A 13,110-nucleotide genomic window follows, 5' to 3' on the forward strand; every position below is an offset into this window, starting at 1 on the left:
TATCTATCATCTGACTTTCTATCTATCTATCTATCTATCTATCTACACTGAACAAAAATATAAACGTAAACAAAAGGCCTGTTTCTCTCAAATATTGTTTGTTTGTTTAGAGTGGCCTTTTATTGTGGCCAGCCTAAGGCACACCTGTGCAATAATCACACACACCTTTGAGGTGGATGGATTATCTCGGTAAAGGAGAAGTGCTCACTAACACAGATTTAGATAGATCTGTGAAGAATATTTGAGAGAAATAGGCCTTTTTTGTACATAGAAAAAGTCTTAACTGCATAGCAACACCTTAGCAATCACACCGGGTACCCTAGCAACCGTATATCAACACCCTAGCAACCACCCCGAGTACCTTAGCAAACGCATAGCAACACCTTAGCAACCACACTGGGTACCCTAGCAACCGCATAGCAACACCCTAGCAACCGCCCCGAGGACCTTAGCAACCACCCCGGGTACCCTAGCAACCGCATTGCAAAACCTTAGCAACCGCCCCGGGTACCCTAGCAACTGCAAAGCAACACCCTAGCAACTGCCCTCGGTACCCTAGCAACTGCATAGCAACACTCTAGCAACTATCCCATGTACCCTAGCAACCACATAGCAACACCTATCATCTATCTATCTATCATCTCTGACAGACTGTATTGCTTTCAAAACATTCAAACTTTAAGCTTTTAAAACTACTTTAAACTTCAAACTATTTCAGACTGAAAACCAGCAAAATTAAAACTTTTTAAACTTCTTCTTAAACTTCTTAAACTTTTTAATATTTTCAAACTTTTACAAACTTTCTGGTCCGGCTTTCTCAAGCCAACTTAAAGTTTGTCTTGACGAACTTTTTTATCTAGTTCTTCTTCTTCTTCTGAGACTAAAATTTCTCAGAAATGTCAGGCATCAAATACTTATTTCACTCACTGAAATGCAAATCAATCTCTAACCTTTATATCATGTTTTATTTCTGGATTTTTTGGTTGGTATTCTGTCTCTATCCATTAAAATAAACCTAACATAAAAATTACAGACCCTTAATTTCTTTGTAAGTGGGCAAACTTACAAAATCAGCAGGGGATCAATTAAATATTTGCCCCACTTTATGTGCACTGGAAGCTTAATAAAAAAAAAATCCTTGTGTGTGAAAGCAAAGCTGGCAATAAAGCTCTTTCTAATTGTACATATCTTTCACCTTTATTGAAATTATACAGAACTATACAGACTATATACAGAAAGTGAACAAAAGGCATTCCCTTCATCCATTTTCAATATTGTTTTTACACTTTTACGCTCTGAGGATTTCATTCCGCTACCTAACAGCAGTCAGGCTCATGCCACCCTCATGGAGTCTGTTTTCTGTTCAGAAACATGCACACCAGTCGCCTGCTTGAGGTCATTTTGGAGGCTCTGGTGGGGCTCTTCCTGTTCCTCCTCACACAGAGCAGCAGATACCGGCCCGTCTCCCGGTGTCTCAATCCTGGAGGAGCTGGACTACCTGTGCAACCTGATCGGGCTGCTGGTTCTGCATCATGTACGAGTAGCCACAAAGAGCGTGACAAAACACAAAACTAGAGACAAATCAGTCGGGAAGTGTTAGGAGAGAGCGAATGTCTGCAAAACCATTGCCATTGTGGGGATTGTCCTGCTGTTGACTCTCCAGTGCACCTGTTTTCATTTTCATTTGCACCAAAGCAGGAGAAACTGATTCACAATCACTTATGATTCCTAACAGGACAGATTGATATCCCTGATGTTTAACTGACTCGGTGTTATACTGTGATATACTGTGTGTTCCCTTAATTTTTTTTTTAGCAGAATAACTCTAGTTGCCTATTTGAAATAAACTTGTTTCTTCTTGGTTTTCAGGTTTGGTAGGAAAAAAGTGCTGTTTGTTACCATGGGGATTCAGACAGTATTCACCTTCATTCAAGTCTTCTCCCCATCTTGGCTGATTTTTTGTTTGTTGTTTTTCATTGTTGGAATGGGCCAAATATCAAACTATGTGTCAGGATTTGTTTTAGGTAAAGACTTTTGTTGTGCTCTGATTTTTAGTGTACAGTTTATATTAGCACTGACTTACATTGGTAACACTTTAGAATAATGGTCCGTTGTTAACAAATAACTATGCAGGAAGTAATAGGTAGTACTACATTAACACTTAACTTAATACTAGTAACTAATAGAGAAGCAAGGTTAACTAAGCAGTAAGTAGTAGCAAATTTAGGACAAAGGTAGTTCCTTATTAGATATTTGATAATTATTAAATAAAAATGTCCGCATTGAGAACTACTTGTGAACTATGACCAATTAATAAAGAATAACCAATTAATTACTAATCACAACAGTAACGTCTTAAAATTGAACAATTGGGTTCTTTGTGGAAACTAATTTATGAATTTGATATCTGCCAAATAAGTCGGCTACATTTTAAAATTGTGACTACTACTCTTACCAAAGGATGGATGTTCAAACTTAAACACAGAATAATAATAAAAATGAAAATTCACATAAAAATGTCACTCAGATATTACTCAGGCCTTAGTAGCACTTTAGCGTTAAAGTAAAAAATACATTAGCCTCTCACTAATTACTCAAGTGTTACCTTGTCAGCCTGCAGGAACTACTAGCGATCTGGACCATTATTTTAAAGTGAAAAAAAAAAACCCTTTAACCACTCAGTAATTACTAAGTAATTTAATAAGTAATTTAACATATTTTATATCTGACACATACATTTGTGTGAGGCACTAGTGATATTTTACCAGACACTGTAATCTGGAATATGTGGTTTTGTGCTTAACACAATATAAATGCAGTCGATGCCTTCATTAAGGATGTGAATTGTTTTTGTCAAGAGAACATCATTATTTATATTCAAGAAAAGTCCTCCCCAGCCTACTGTCACTAAATATATTGGTCTTTTGGAGTCTGAGCTAATTCAATCACTTCCTAATTATTAAAAATTTTAAATGAATTATTTTTATTATTATTTTATGTTTTTGTTTGAAATAAAAAGAGAACATCCATCCTTTGGTAAGAGTAGTAGTCACAATTTCAACCTGTAGCTGGCTTATTTGGGGGATATCATATTCATAAATTAATTTCCACAAAGAACCCGATTGTTCACTTTTAAGACGTTACTGTTGTGATTAGTAATTAATTGGTTATTCTTTATTAATTGGTCATAGTTAGCAAGTAGTTCCCAGTGCAGATATTTTATTTAGTATTACTGAACACCTAATGAGGAACTACTTTTGTTCTAAATTTGCTATTACTTACTGCTTAGTTAATATTGCTTCCATATTAGTTAATAGTATTACCTGCATAGTTACTTGTTAACAACGGACCATTATTCTAAAGTGTTTCCCTTACATTATTGTATTATGGTTTCAGTCTTAAACAGTTTATTATTGAAAATTATGGAAGCTTGTTTCTGTCACGAGATAAGAAAAATGAAAAAGGTAACAGACTTTTAATCGCACAATTTTGACTTTCTCGCAACTCTGAGTTTACATCTCAACCTTTATTCCTCTGTTTACATCGGACATATGTTTTTTTTTTTAATCTTGCAATTCTGGCTTTTCTCAGAATTGTGAGTTTATATGTAGCAAGTCTATTTATATATGTAGCAATTTTCTCCAAATTTATCAGAAAAAGTTAGAATTGCAAGATGAAAAGTCTCAATTACTTTTTTTCCCTATTTTCTATTCTGTATACATGAGCTTCCATAGAAAATGACTGAATACCATCCAAATCAAGCATGTTGACTGCCAGAACATTTATACATTTATAAAATGTGTTATACTATTACATTTTTAGGTTGTTTAAAAATTGCACAATACATGTTTTTGTTTTAGAATCTACATTAAAAGTATTCTCAGAAAAAAATTCAGATTGTAGATTTGTAAAATCAGATTGTACATTTTTTTCCCCTCCCAAAAATGCCCTTCCTCTAGGAATGGAAATATTTAGCCCATCCATTCGTGACATCTACTCCACTCTTGGCGTGTGCCTTTTCTTTTCAATCGGGTACATGATGCTTCCGTTGGCTGCCTACTTCTTGCGAGACTGGAGAATGCTGCTACTGGTCTTCACCATTCCTGGTATCTTCTGCATGCTGCTTTGGTGGTAGGTGTTTGCAATGGTTCAGATATTATTTAATAATACACCAGCCATGAGAATAACTGCTTTGAGGCTGTCATGTATAGTGAAAATGAACACAAATGTACATTTGAGTAAGACAGCTTATTCCTGTAAATGCTTACAAACATTAAGAAATGAAACCTAAACTCAGGTCCTGTTTACCAGTATGCTTGACCCTTTGTCCAATAGCAGCTCTCCTTTAATTCTGTATGGGACCAGTTTAAATACTGTGATCGTAGCCACATGTGCTTTTAAATAAATCTAATGCAACACCACGGGAGTTTTGGATGGCTTTTATTTGTGTAATAATCACAGACAGAGGTGATGTAATATTTGAAATGCATAGAAGTTGTAAATAAAATAATATAAATGACATTGGATAAATGACATTTTTCTTGCATTCTCATAGAAGGCACCATGTGGCTGATGAGTCTGGGATTGTACCTTTCCTCTCCCTCTAAATGATTTTACTTTGAACTCCACTATTTTTGTGAAATAAAGAGACAAGAAACAGCTGAAAATTTATATTTACATTATTTAGCAGAAACATTAATTTAGTTACTTACAAATGAGGAACATCACAAGAAATTTCTCATTACAGGCAACATTAAAGGGTTAGTTCACCCAAAAATGAAACCATCATTAATTACTCACCCTCATGTCGTTCCAAACCCGTAGGACCGCCGTTCATCTTTGGAACACAAATTAAGATATTTTTGATGAAATCTGACAGCTCTCTGATCCTCCCATAGACAGCAAGGGTATTACCACGATCAACGTCCAGAAACGTAGCAAGGAGACCGGTAAAATAATCCATGAGACATCAGGTTTTCAACCGTAATTACACAAAGCTACGAGAATACTTTGTGTGCAAAAAAAAAACAAAAAAAAAAAACGACTTTATTCAACGGTTCGTCTCCTCCGTGTCACCCTGGTGCTATTTTGGAGAATATCCACTGAACACAAACAGCGCAAGTTGTTCTGTGTCAGCCGAGTGGTGCAGCTGACACAGAACATGGATTAGTTTACAGATCTCCTTCCTACGTTTCTGGACGTTGATCGTGGTAATACCCTTGCTGTCTATGGGAGGTTCAGAGAGCTGTCAGATCAATAGAATCAGCTTTCAATAGAAAACAAGCAACAACATTTTAAACCAACAACCATACGGATCCCCAAAGGATGCACCACAGCTTCGACAAATGGACTGGGCAGGACACAGATCATGCCCTGGAGAAGGATTCTCATCTTCTGAATGGTTCTGCTCAGCATTTATACTACTTCTTTCTCAGCTGGTAAGCAGGTGCAGCTGGAAATGGCAATCAGCTACCTGCCAGAGTGGAAAATTTAAAAAGTGGGAGGAGCCAGAGAAGCAGGAGACAGAGAGAGAGAAACAACAACAAAAAGAAACCATACCACAATACAGATAACACAAAAGTGAATACGTCACTGGACGTAACAGTACCCTTGCTGTCTATGGGAGGGTCAGAGAGCTGTCAGAATCCATCAAAAATATCTTAATTTGTGTTCTGAAGATGAACAGAGGTCTTACGGGTTTGGAACAACATGAGAGTGAGTAATTAATGACAGAAGTTTTATTTTTGGGTGAACTATCCCTTTAACAGTGTTCCCATTGGATTATTTGATTTTAACAGCTCATTCTCATCATTGAGGTTAATTATTTATCAATAGTTGTTGTTGTTGTTTGTAGGTTTATTCCAGAGTCTCCGCGATGGCTGCTGTCTCAGGGGAGGGTCGTTGAGGCCGAGGCCATTCTGAGAAAGGCTGCCCAGATGAATGGGGTAAATGCCCCTGATGTCATTTTCCCCCTAAATCAGGTGAAACACACATCTGCCTGTGCTTCTCAAATGACTCACGCTACTTTGAACAGTCTCATTTAGCTGCTCATATGGTTGTCAGAGACATAAGATCTTGAACCTTTCTTATTTTCAGATGAACCCAGTCTAAATTTACTTACTAGTAGAGGGGCCATATGTGGAATGAATTTTCCTTGATGTTTTTAGTGAACTCTTTCCCCGCCAGTATCAAAGCATAAATCCAGTAAATCACTTCTATCAACACCTCCAAAGCTTGCACAGAGATATACCACTTCCTGGATCAACATTTTACTCCGTAACATTATGCAGTTTTCATTTATATGCTGCCATTGCTGATGATCACATTATTTTTCATATGCATCTGTTTACGTAAGAGATCGCTTGTTTCTCCGTCCTGTACACATGTGTTTTTGTTCGGGAGGTTGTGTACTCGTTCAGAAGATGTGTAATAGCACCCCCTAGTGTATAACAGTGAAAACACGAAAAGCCATAAAAACTCGTCTTTGGCGGGGAAGCGTTGTCTTCTAAAAGACGAGATAACTCGTCAATGGCGGGGGAAAGAGTTAAAAGAGTTTAATGCACTATGAAAACATACTATTATTTAGGCTTGTTTCATCCATCTCACACTTGCAGCACATGCATCGGAAAAAATGTTAACAAGATTCAGTAACAAATGACTCTGCTGTATGGCATAGCAGAAATGTAGCTGCAAGTAGAGTTTTGCTACTGAACCTACAATATTTTTACGGCATGTCACAAATGCACTACATGCCTTTTCATCAGCACAGCTTTTATGAAAAATACATTTATATACTGTAACATAGTGAAATACTTACTAAACTAACACCACTTCAGATAATAATGATATGTACTTTATAGATGATTAAATTATATGTTGGTGTTGGCAGTATGGTTCTGTTCTTGGCAAACTCCCAGGCCATCAGAATGAATGAGGCAGCAGCAAATAAAACCCCAAAATTCCCCCAGTAACCAGCTGGTGCTGACCACTGGCTTACATGGATCAATAGCAGTCTGGAGCTTTGAGATGCAGTGTCATATACTGTAGTGTGATGCTGAAGATACAAAGCCAAATATATCTTCCATATATAATTGGGGAAGTATGATGCATGATGCCATTAGATGAAAGTACACCCAGGAATCATAGTTGAAACAAGCATTTAAATACCAATGAATAGGTTTTTTGTTTCCAAAAAAAGTCCAAAGTTCATAAACCAGAGTTTTCCCAGAGTTCAGATGTTACATTAGGGATGTCGTGATATATACCGATAATCATGATATTTAAAAATGAAAAGCACACATCTCTAAACTCTTAACATGTAATTTATGTTTCAATCATACTTGCACAGAAACCCACAGAAACACGAGACTCATAGGAGTAATAAAACTAATGACCTTCCAGGAAATCCCTTACATGGACTAAAGCATCCCGCTATCGCTGTAGTTGAATAACATGCAGAAAGAAATGTTTGGGATCTCTATGGATATTGTGATACATCATTATCGTGAAATCTTTTGGCCACAATAATCGTGTAGTGAAAAATCTGATATTGAGACAACCCTACTTTACATGTTTGACTCATGAAAACATAAATATGTGCAGTAAATGAAAACAACAACAACAACAGCAGTATATTATGGAATATGAAATGCAATGAAACTGAAGTGGCGACAGATCTTTTCCTCCTGTTATGAACAGTTTAAATGATCATTGGAAAATCTAGGGTGAGACTTGTATCTGTGCATCAGTTGTTGATTGAATGTTGAGATGTATGTGTGCCACTCAGAAATGGAGGCAGCTGAACGTGAGCCTGCAGCGAAGAAGTTCAAGAACACTTGTGACTGGAGCATTCCTGTTCAAATGACCCACCCTCACTGCCAAAGATCCAGAATTCGAATACCTCCAAATAAAACTTTAAAATTAAAAAATTACAAACGAACTAACCAAACTGATTCTCCTTCCATGAATGTGTTAAACTTGCCTGCAACATGTAACAACCTACTGCGCAGCAACTGACGTTACTCATAGCAAAACCTGTGAGACCAATGACATCCACAGAAGAGAAAGCAAGCAGCAGCTTCACTGTTGCAGAATATTGAACATATGTCCAAAAAGTCTGCCAAACAGGGTAATATTTACTTATATTTCTAAGATTTTTCCTTCAGGCCACAAAATCAGTTGAAGAAATCTTAGAGAGTGTGCGTAAGATGTCTGTTGGCCAGAAATACCATTTACTCAGGAACCACAACAAGCCTTCTAAACATATCCTTTTTCCAACACAGTTCCTTGCTGGCTGCAATAGGGCATTCAAACATGGGTGGTTGGAGGAATATGGCTGGTGATTGGTGTACAGTTCCTAGCTTGACGGTGCCTTCTGTGTGTGCTGTGCCTTGTTTGTCAATGCCAAAGAGAGAAAGCAGATGGGAGTGTTAGTCAATGCTCTATTCACAAAATGGCACAAGAAAAGCATGGTAATAGGCAGCCATTCAACAAAAGCATATTGCTTAGCTGCAGTCAAAAATGTTGTTTCTCCAGTCAGTTGAAAAATCTCAGAACCAATTCTCAGTCCTTATGGACAGTAAGAAGGAAGTCAAAATCTAAAATCTAAATATCTTAGACCTAAATATCAGGGAGCAATTGCTGGAGATTTGCTGTCTGCCACGAATCAGAGGCAGTCACATTGCAACCGCAAATTAAGGATGTGCTGATTGAACTCAACATAGACATTGGTGATTGCAGTGGTCAGAGGTATGACGGTGCCAGCAATATGAGCAATGAAAATATTGGTATCCAGACTCTGATCAAGAAGGACGCACCTTAGGCAGTGTACATGCACTGTAATGGGCATTGCTTGAACGTTGTCCAGTTGTGCGCAACATGATTGACATCATATTCTTCACTTACAGACCAAAGAGGGAACACCTATTCGTGGAGCTTGTAAATAAGGATGCACACTCTACCGGACAGAGGAAACCCCTGATTTGACATATGTCACACAAGATGGGCAAAAAAGACATGACACCTACAACCACTTTTATAGTGCCTTCATCTTTGTTAATGCTTTAAAAGTCATCGGACTTGATCTCTATACAGAAGATTACAGTCAAGTGTCACCACTGGACGGCAGTGCTACAAAGCAGAGGCCTATAATCTATGTCTGGGCTCTAAAACTTCAGTTTCATCCTGACCTTCCTCACCGTCTATCAAGTTTTGTCCCACAATACAGGCATCACAGTGAAGGAAAGAACCTCAGTTGACATCATCAAGTCATTCAGCATTGTAGATGAGGTCAGGAATATCTAGAAGGAGCTATGTGAGACAGTTGAGGAAGATTCAAACAGATCTACGAGCAAGCAAGTAGGATGGCTGATCAAGTCAACGCGCAACCTACTTGTCAACCACAGGCTGCTGGAAGGCAGACACACAGAGAAAATGTACCTGCTGAAACTGTGAAGGACTACTGTCATCACAACATGGCTATTCCTTTCCTAGACCATGCCATCTGTAACCGCATCAAAACTCCTGGGTCTGATTCCATCTATAGAGTGCAACTCAAATGTGACAGTGGACATCTCTGAAGCGGTACAACTTTAACAAGATGACTTACCTTCACCAGAGCTGACTGACCAGGAACTGAAATGCTGGAAACTGAAGAGGCAAAACAAGTCATCAGAACAAAAGTTAACTTCATGTGCTGAGGCTGATCTACCCAAACATCTTCTCTCAAAGTACCGACAGGCAGCTCATGTGAATGTGAACGGTCAGCAGCACTCCGGAGACTGAACACATTCAACACATTCAGCATGGGAGAGGACCGCTCGTCATCTCTGGCCCTCATCCATACACACTATGACATGGCAGTCGACCTGAATGAAGCTGTGAAAATATTCTCCAAATTTTACCCAAGAAGATTGGAGCTGAGCAGTGTTCTCATTCCATAAGGGTCAAGGCAAATACAGCAACAAGCGAAGAGGAATTGACAGAGAGACAAGAGCGCATGATGATGAGAGGAGTTGAACTTGTATTTTCATAATATTTCAGTAAAGTTAGTAGTGATACCCGCCAGCAAATGTCAACTTGATTGATGGCTTTGACCTTTGTGACCTTTCCCCCTCCCCCACGCACCCACCACATGGCGACCACCCACGCTCTGTTGACCCCATGACCTGTCCAGATGTGAAAACCGGCATATGTGAAATTCCGACATCAACCTTTGACCTCCGGGGATGAAAAATGATGTTTGTTCAGCTGTATTTCCGTTTCAGAGGATGGCAGGCTATAAATGAAGACCTGAAGAATGTTTTTGAAGATTTTAATGGTCCGTTCCCTCATCCGGGGGTTTCCCTCATCTGGGGTCCGCGTGTCCAGTTGCATTCCGAGGCAGGGCAATTTTGCTCTTTCTCTCTCTCTGTATGGGAGATGTGAGAAAGTTATTGGATTTAAAGGGGTCATATGATGCTTTTTTAAAGATCATTATTTTGTGTATTTGGTGTAACAGAATATGTTGACATCCAAAGAGGGAACACCTATTCGTGGAGCTTGTAAATAAGGATGCACACTCTACCGGACAGAGGAAACCCCTGACTGACATATGTCACACAAGATGGGCAAAAAAGACATGACACCTACAACCACTTTTATAGTGCCTTCATCTTTGTTAATGCTTTAAAAGTCATCGGACTTGATCTCTATACAGAAGATTACAGTCAAGTGTCACCACTGGACGGCAGTGCTACAAAGCAGAGGCCTATAATCTATGTCTGGGCTCTAAAACTTCAGTTTCATCCTGACCTTCCTCACCGTCTATCAAGTTTTGTCCCACAATACAGGCATCACAGTGAAGGAAAGAACCTCAGTTGACATCATCAAGTCATTCAGCATTGTAGATGAGGTCAGGAATATCTAGAAGGAGCTATGTGAGACAGTTGAGGAAGATTCAAACAGATCTACGAGCAAGCAAGTAGGATGGCTGATCAAGTCAACGCGCAACCTACTTGTCAACCACAGGCTGCTGGAAGGCAGACACACAGAGAAAATGTACCTGCTGAAACTGTGAAGGACTACTGTCATCACAACATGGCTATTCCTTTCCTAGACCATGCCATCTGTAACCGCATCAAAACTCCTGGGTCTGATTCCATCTATAGAGTGCAACTCAAATGTGACAGTGGACATCTCTGAAGCGGTACAACTTTAACAAGATGACTTACCTTCACCAGAGCTGACTGACCAGGAACTGAAATGCTGGAAACTGAAGAGGCAAAACAAGTCATCAGAACAAAAGTTAACTTCATGTGCTGAGGCTGATCTACCCAAACATCTTCAAGCTTCTCAAAGTAGCTTGTGCTCCGACAGGCAGCTCATGTGAATGTGAACGGTCAGCAGCACTCCGGAGACTGAACACATTCATGTGTAGCAGCATGGGAGAGGACCGCTCGTCATCTCTGGCCCTCATCCATACACACTATGACATGGCAGTCGACCTGAATGAAGCTGTGAAAATATTCTCCAAATTTTACCCAAGAAGATTGGAGCTGAGCAGTGTTCTCATTCCATAAGGGTCAAGGCAAATACAGCAACAAGCGAAGAGGAATTGACAGAGAGACAAGAGCGCATGATGATGAGAGGAGTTGAACTTGTATTTTCATAATATTTCAGTAAAGTTAGTAGTGATACCCGCCAGCAAATGTCAACTTGATTGATGGCTTTGACCTTTGTGACCTTTCCCCCTCCCCCACGCACCCACCACATGGCGACCACCCACGCTCTGTTGACCCCATGACCTGTCCAGATGTGAAAACCGGCATATGTGAAATTCCGACATCAACCTTTGACCTCCGGGGATGAAAAATGATGTTTGTTCAGCTGTATTTCCGTTTCAGAGGATGGCAGGCTATAAATGAAGACCTGAAGAATGTTTTTGAAGATTTTAATGGTCCGTTCCCTCATCCGGGGGCTTTGCCCATCTGGGGTCTGCGTGTCCGTTTGCATTCCGAGGCATGATTAGATAAATAGACCCTGGCACTTCTGTGGAAAATCAGAAAAGAGCTATGAAATAAACAATTTTAACAGATTCTCTCTTTCACCCTCTCTCTCTCTCTCTCTCTCTCACTGTATTGGAGATGTGAGAAAGATATTGGTTTAAGGTCGATAATAAGTAGACAATTTTAAACAGTTTGTGAGAACAGATCATAATATGTGTGACCACACATATAATCTGATGGTTGTATAAAAGAATTTAAATAAAATATGTAACATGACTATTAATGAAATTGGGGGATAAAACAATAAAAAATAAATAAATAATATTCCTCTTACATTTTTCCGTGAAACAAAGTCTTCCTAGGGCAAGCATAGCCATTCTTCAAATGAGAGGTTTACCAAAATTAAGCTGGAAAAGCTCTCTCTCTCTCTCTCTCTCTCTCACGCAAGCACACGTGCACATTCAATCGCCCCGTGTCTTATTCTCTTTTTCAAATGAAAATAAAAAATGTTTAGCTTAATGAATAAATAAAGAAATGGGGAAATCCATCACATTTTACCAGAGGAACAGAGAAACCATGTCTTCACGTTATTTCAGTAACGTCTCAAACGAGATCCTTAAGTCTGTATCCCCTTCTAAGTCTGTCTAAATCCTGAGGACGACGTCGATGCAGTGGACTGTGCCAGTATGCCGCGAAGCTAGCCATTATTTTGCGGTCTCGATTCGAACCTCATGCGGACCGGGTTTAGAAACGTTTTAATTATATAGATAATATTACATTTATTCACGTGTTTTTAAATATTATCTAGACTTGTTTCATTTCAGTGTTTTGGGTACACAGTGTTTGGCTACAAGGATCACGACCGTCTATCTTTCCTATTCTAACTTGCAGAAAATTGTACCGGAGAACATAGCGGGCATGTTTACACAGATGTAATCTGAGAGTCGAGGTCTTTACAGCCGTAATGTTACGCTTTCTTTTAAGAGGATTGTTTAAATAACAACGAGACCTCTTTACATATGCTTCGGATTTAACCGTGACGACATAAATATTCTTAATTTAGACACGGTTGTAAAATACGCAGTCCTAAGGTATCAGGGCATTTTTGCTCTCTCTCTCTCTCTCT

At 39.1% G+C, this 13,110-nt stretch overlaps 1 protein-coding gene across 1 annotated transcript in view; it reads left to right on the top strand.

Moving 5' to 3' along the window:
- The window catches only part of slc22a21 (solute carrier family 22 member 21), an 86,230-nt gene that overhangs the window by 59,897 nt on the left and 13,223 nt on the right, over positions 1-13,110 (top strand). Inside the window, exons 3-5 of the mRNA XM_016493547.1 lie at positions 1,870-2,024; positions 3,960-4,131; positions 5,855-5,981. Of these exons, the coding sequence (XP_016349033.1) occupies positions 1,870-2,024; positions 3,960-4,131; positions 5,855-5,981 (454 nt within the window). The remainder of the gene's footprint in view (positions 1-1,869; positions 2,025-3,959; positions 4,132-5,854; positions 5,982-13,110) is intronic.

Source organism: Sinocyclocheilus anshuiensis, unplaced genomic scaffold, assembly GCF_001515605.1.
Source record: "Sinocyclocheilus anshuiensis isolate Anshui unplaced genomic scaffold, SAMN03320099.WGS_v1.1 scaffold1122, whole genome shotgun sequence".
NCBI lineage: Eukaryota > Metazoa > Chordata > Actinopteri > Cypriniformes > Cyprinidae > Sinocyclocheilus > Sinocyclocheilus anshuiensis.